The sequence below is a fragment of the Diospyros lotus genome, chromosome 9 (assembly GCF_014633365.1).
Source record: "Diospyros lotus cultivar Yz01 chromosome 9, ASM1463336v1, whole genome shotgun sequence".
Lineage (NCBI taxonomy): Eukaryota > Viridiplantae > Streptophyta > Magnoliopsida > Ericales > Ebenaceae > Diospyros > Diospyros lotus.
This window is the reverse complement of record NC_068346.1, coordinates 34,683,017-34,689,727: the sequence shown is the minus strand read 5'-3', so window position 1 is coordinate 34,689,727 and position 6,711 is coordinate 34,683,017. Positions and strand designations below refer to the sequence as shown.

At 34.9% G+C, this 6,711-nt stretch overlaps 1 protein-coding gene across 1 annotated transcript; it reads right to left on the bottom strand.

The window, feature by feature from the left end:
* Nucleotides 1–1,086: 1,086 nt before the first annotated feature.
* Nucleotides 1,087–2,575, bottom strand: LOC127810272 (peroxidase 5-like). The gene is made up of 2 exons (XM_052349651.1): nucleotides 2,224–2,575; nucleotides 1,087–2,066 (listed from the first exon to the last, which is right to left on the bottom strand). The coding sequence occupies exons 1-2, from the start codon at nucleotides 2,476–2,478 to the stop codon at nucleotides 1,272–1,274; spliced, it is 1,050 nt and encodes a 349-aa protein (XP_052205611.1). The 5' UTR covers nucleotides 2,479–2,575; the 3' UTR covers nucleotides 1,087–1,271.
* Nucleotides 2,576–6,711: the final 4,136 nt, after the last annotated feature.

The following is a 6,711-nucleotide window of genomic DNA, read 5'->3' as shown; positions in this document are numbered from 1 at the left end:
AATGCTTGTATCATACACATTTTTTCATAGAAAAATTAAGAGTGTTTGATTGTTTTCATAGAAAATATATATAATAATTACATATTTTTTATGATAAATGTGTGCAATCAAACACACTCTTAGTAATTAATCTCTACATCATCAATTATGTACTTTAACAAAATGAACGTTAATTCATATGAACTTGGGATTCCTTAATCTACAATTACAAAACTTAAGTTTGCCCATTACAATATTTCAAAACAATCTCACACTAATAGGTAGAGTTTCTCTTATAGTTATCTTGCATATGGTTAAAATCTTACCTTTAATCAATGATTTTAGATTTTCCCAATTCATATTTTACTTTATTTTTTGTGTTTGGCCAAATCTAAAATTACTTTTTGTGTTTTCTCAATTCATATTATATCATGATATAATATAAACCATCTAACTTGTACAATGGGTGTACGTAAGCAATATTTTGTGAGCCTATCCTCTAACTTTGTACGTGGGTGGGGACAAAGAGTGAGTGGGAAAACTTTGTACTCCAATATTGGCCTCATATTCTAATCTTAAAAATAGTATAATAAAAATATTTTATTTAAAAATAATATATAATAAATATATCTTGTTTGAGATCTACTTTTTCTTTTATCTATTAGCGCTCGTGGGTGTTTAGAGTAAGTTTGAATTTCAAATTATTTCTATTTGTGCAAAAGGATGGTAGATATTTTCATTTTGTCCATTAAATTAGGCATATTAGGAATACACCCATATTTTGGGTTATCATTTTTGAGTGATCCCTTACTACTCGTGTTCTCAATTTTAGTAGAGAAAATAAATTATAGATGAAGATTTTATCTCACTGCACAAGATAAGAAATCCAACCCTAATCTATTAGTGTAAATCTCAACTTATCATGATTCAACCACTTAACATGTGCTCTCAAAAGACCATACAAGCTACTTTGTTGCATCTAAACCTTGTTCACCTTGCCCCCAACAATGATATAAAAATATATTATATTTTATTTATATTAATATAAATATATAATGTATCAATATATGAGTGTTAATATATATATAAAAGTGTTACAATCAAGTGTTCAAATAACTTTTATTATCGTAATCTTTATTGATATCATTAATTCATTCACTCTTAAAACCAAAATAATCTCGGGACAACCAACTACCCATATCCCAAATAAAAACCAAAATTAGACAAAATTACTGATTTGGGCACACACACATACAATCTATATATATATATATATATATATCGAAACTTAGCTAGTTGACAACCCTGCAGTTCATCCGAATCTCACCTTCATGTGATCCAGTGAGAACATCAATGGAACCCATCTTCACCATTGCAGCTGCAAATTTCTTAGCCCATGCCTTGCCATTCCTCGCATTGTTCTTCACCATCCAAGCAGTAGAAGGGCTTGTTGAGAGCGTCTGGTCAGATGTTAGCAGCCCTCTATGGATCTTCAATCCCACGTAGTACTTGTTATCCAATCTGTCTGGTGAAATAGAGTCCAGTGGTGCAGTGGGTTCGGGTTGGGCGGCTGATGATGATCCACTGTTTGACGGTGGGGGAGGGCACTTCTTCTTCAGCTCGGCTGCAAAGCTGGGATCCATTGAAGGGTCCTGTGGATGGGTTGCATTGAAGGAGTATAGGCGGTTCGAGAAGGAAGAGCAGCGGGCGTCTCCGATGGAATGGGCTCCCGAAAGGGTCACCATATCATCCAGGGACAGGCCCTTTCTAGCAAAATTTTCTTGGAGCTGTTTGGCATCGAAGAAAGAAGAAGGAAGGTTGCCGGAAGGCTCGTCTTTGATGGAAACTCTGCCATCTCGGCGCCCTGCCGGCACTGCGTAGTTGATTCCTCCGGCGATGAAGGCACTGTCCCTGGCAGCAAATGCTAGAATGTCAGAGCAGGAGACCGTTCTGGGGCATCGAGCTTCGAGCTGGGCCTTGATTTCATCGATCACTTCGAAGCCTGTCAGGCTTCCTTTGTTTGCCATATTTTCCTTCTCCGACGGGTTTCCCGGCGTCGAATCCAGAAGCACAGACCCATCACAGCCCTGAAAATATTGTACACACATCATGGAAGAAGAAACATTCGTTATAAGCGGTTTATAGAAGATAGACATGATCGACAAGTTAGAATTTACGTAAACCAGATCCAAAGTAGCGAAATAAAGGGTAGGTACGTAGGGTATATATATGCGGGGCAAGTACCCTAACGAAGCAGTCATGAAAATGCAATCGAATGAGGGGTGCAGCGATGCCAGGGTCCTGCGACACCGCCTTCTTCAGAGTCTTCCTCACTATATGCTCTGCCGAGGGGCAGCTCGCTCTGTAAAACCCTACCCTGAGCGGCGATGCTGCTGCCGGCGCCGCCAGTATCGTCCACAGTGCAGTGATGATGATGGGCAACAAAACCAGACATGGCTGCTGTAAAGCTAATGTCTTGCTGAAGGATCTGCGACCCATTGTTGTATCAGAAACTACTAATCAAGAGACGAAACTAATTAAGCACGAACTATCTGCAATCAAGAACAGGATGAGAGAAGAAGTAAACGATGACTGAGATGCGTGTGTTCACCACAAGCCATATGGGTTTATATATATATACATACGTGGGGCAGGCGATTTTTAGGGTTAATTTAATCGGGGCGTGTCGCCATGCCAGCTGTGAAGCAAAAGCAGCACAAAACTTGAAGCTGTACGTCCAGGTTTGACGAGATACAATGGAACTTTCATACCACCCTTCCTTACCACTAAAGTTCGTTCCTTTTTTAATTGGGGTCTCGTTTGTATTTAGATAATGTGTATTTAGTATTTTTAATTTTCAATTATTTTTATTAATTATTAATCAATATTAACAACCACTTTGGAGTGGCATATGGGGATATTGAATTCGAGTGTAAATAAGGAACTTTTTCAGCGTCATTTGTCAATGTGTAGGAGCTTGTGAGACACGTTGAGTGCTCCAAAGTGAAGTAGGTGGGTTGCCCATGCCCAACATAGACCCGATGGAAAGTTTAGCTAGGGGTAAGGGCGAAGGAAAATATTGCTCGTACAAATTATCGAATTATCGAGAGAATAATTAAATGTAAAAAATGACAAAAATACCTTAATCGAATTTGCATTTGTGGTCTTTGAATAAAGTTTCGAATTTCATGAAGTTAGTCCGATCAAGTTTCATTCCATAATAAAGCCTAATAGGGCTAAGTTCAACTAGGCTTCATCCAGGCTCGATCGAGCTTCATGAAGCCCCATCCGTGGTGCCTTGATGATTGTCATCAGATGAAGTCCGACTCTCAAGGGTTAAGATTAGTTCCATCTCTCATCCTCCAAATAATCAATGTTGCATGTGGCGGAATGTGAGGTTTGTGATAAATATTGTTTCAAAGATTATTTTGTTTCCACAATTCAAAAATTAACTAGGGATTAGCTAAATTGCTTTTTAATTCAAAAATAAATTAGATTTTGCGTCAATTAGTGTTTATATATATATATATATATTTTTTCTCTCAAATTAATTATCAATTGTCGTCACTTTCCTCCGCGTAACGAAAAATTTAATGAATTTTATAACCCCAAACTTTATAAATTCAAAGTTTGTGCCTTTTAAAGAGTTCTGTGGGCGAATCTATTTGACCCTCAAGCGTTCACACACATGAAAGTGTGAGGAAAATGTTATTAATTAATTAAAAAAATTAATGGCTGGCTGTGTATTGTATTGCAAGCTGCTGAATAATTAAATGTATTTTACTTTTAAATAATCAATCAATAATCCTAAGAAGAGTGATTAACAGTACCTTAATATAAAATAAATATGAACTGAACTTGAAGAAGAAGAAGAAGAAGGAAGAAGAAAGAAGCAGTGAAGCAATTCCCCTCTCTTAGTACAAAGATTTGTTTAATTAATTAATTAAGATGGTAATCAAGAAAGAAGTACAGATTCATTAATCTAATTAAGCTCCAACTAAACTCGTACGATTAGTCTATGGATCTATGGGCAGCATAGTCACTGTCTCAGTCTTGATCTCCTGCCCGCGTCGGGCAAGAAAAGAAATGCCCGACGCCCCCCCCCCCCCCCCCCCCCACCATACATTCATGCATACATATATATAATTTTATATTTTTTTGAATATTACTATAAATTATTATCTATATAAATTATTAATTGTAGTTTGTTTAGTTAAAATTATAGCTATTTTAATAATTATAATTAATAATTTATTTTTTTATTTATAAAAAAATTTATACATATTTTATGTCTTTAATTTTTTAATTGTGTCTATCAAATAAAAATATAATCGAATCGATCGAATTATTCAAATTGAACCAATGTTTTGAAAATTGGATTGGACCGGTCAGTCAAATCAGTTTAATCAGGAATCAATGGCCTATCTAATTTGGTTTGGCTTAAAAAATCATATGTCTTTTAACCTGGTCAAAATTCGATTAGACCGGTGAATTGAAAATCGGGTTGACCTCGATTTTTTCACTGTCATCACTCGCTTTTAAATTTTTAATTATTAATTAATTCTTTAATAACATATATAATAATTATATATAAAATATTAGTTGTATATTAAATAATAATAACATTTCTCATAATAACTTATAAAACACTAGTATTTCAAATATATATTTAATATATATATTATTTAATTATAATATATATATATATATATGATATCATCTAGTCAGACCATTCCGATCTAATTGGTCGGACCAATTAACTCGTGACCCAATTAATAAGCCGATTCACTGGCCGATTCGATTTTCAAAACATTGAATTGAACGGACTAAATTTTTTCTAAAATCAAACTAACTCAATTGAATAGATGCTCAAATCAAACAGATTAAAAAATTAAAAATATCAAACCATTTATATTAATTATCAGATATTGATGTAGTCTAACCCATAACAAACTTAAAATCCCTCTCTAATTAAAGTTCTTATTTCGCCCCCTCAAATTAAATTACGTAAAATCTTTTTAAGTAATTTGATCGATTCAATTATATTCTTATATGACAAATACAATTAAAAAACATAAAAGATATATAAATTCTGTTACGATTAAAAAATAAATAAATTATTAATTATAATTATTAAAATAACTATAACCTAATTGACTAAATTATATTAGAATTAATAATTTATTTAGATAAAAATTGGGGGCGGGGGTGGTTTGACACGTCCGCGTCGGGCATTTCTTTTCTTATCTTGCCCGAGGCGGGCATGCAGGAGATCAAGGCTGGTCACTGTCTTTGAGTGTCAATTGGGCATTTAATTAAACACTTTTTCTAACTATATTTGATAAAATTAATGATAGGTGTCCAATTAGTAATCAACCAAATCAAAAGAGTACCAAGTACAGAATAAATTAAACAAGTGGAAGAAGAAGAAGAAGAAGAAGATATCAAATTTTATTTGGAAAACTCATCATGGGACCAACTTTGATCAAATCCAGAGCAATTACAAGATTATTTGAGTTTTATCCTAAACCTAAGTTACAACCGATTGGGAATAAAAAAAATAAACTGTTTCTCTCTCTAGTTAAAGTCTAATCTCACCAGCACAAACCTGTATAATGTAAAATCTAGCTTGTTTTGTGAAATTTAATATTGTTAACGGTGTACAGATGGTCAATTCGAAAATCAAATTAAACGAAATTCAATAATTGAAAAGATTGAATTATTGTACAAAATTGAATTGTATCGACCAAATAAATTCAAAAACCAAACTAATCGAAAACTAAAAAAAATGGACAAAATTCATAAAAACTGAACCAACTAAATAAATCGAACAAATTTAAAAATATACGAACAAACCAAATTAATTTTAGGCCTTATTGTTGCCGCCGACCACCTAGCCAGCCGGTAATTTCAATGATCGAAATTGATTATCGAATTCTTTCAACTGCGGTAGTTTATATATTCAAAATTGAGTTTTATCCAACAGTTGATTTTTTGTAAATTTAAAAATTAATTTTATTATTAGAAAACTCAAAACTTGTTTCTGGAAAAACGTCGCCGACCACTGTAACATCTCGCATTGAGTGATAGGAAGGTCCGGGACAACTTATTCTGATGGGTCTACGTGAACTTTCTGGGGGGTCACCCATCATTAGATTACCCCAGGTCAAACACGCTTAACTTGGGAGTTTTTTGCCAACATTCAGCCTAAAGGTATCAAGCTGGTATTGTTTCCTTTCTTACCTATCCTCGATATATACTATTCTTCTTTGGGCTCCCGGGGTATTACATTCTTCCCTCCTTGAGCACATGATGTCCTCGTCATGCGACCTTACAACTGGTCCTAGATCTTCTCCCTTTAGGGGTTGCCATCCTAGAAACCTGCCAGAAGTCACTCCTTGTATAGGCCCTCGAGCCCCGACACCACTCTCCACCCTCATCGAACCGCATTCACCAAGGGTCGGCTCTGATACCACCTGTAACATCCCGTATCGAGTGATATGAAAGTCTGGGACAACTTTCCCTAATGGGCCTACATAAACTTCCCAAGAGGGTCACCCATCCTTGGATTATCCCAGGTCAAGCATGCTTAATTTGGGAGTTCTTTGACAACATTCAGTCTAAAAGGTATCCAACTGGTGTTGTTTCCTTCCTTACCTATCCTCAATATATACTATTTTCCTCTGGACTCTCGAGGTATTACAACCACCATCCACAACGGATTTCAACAAT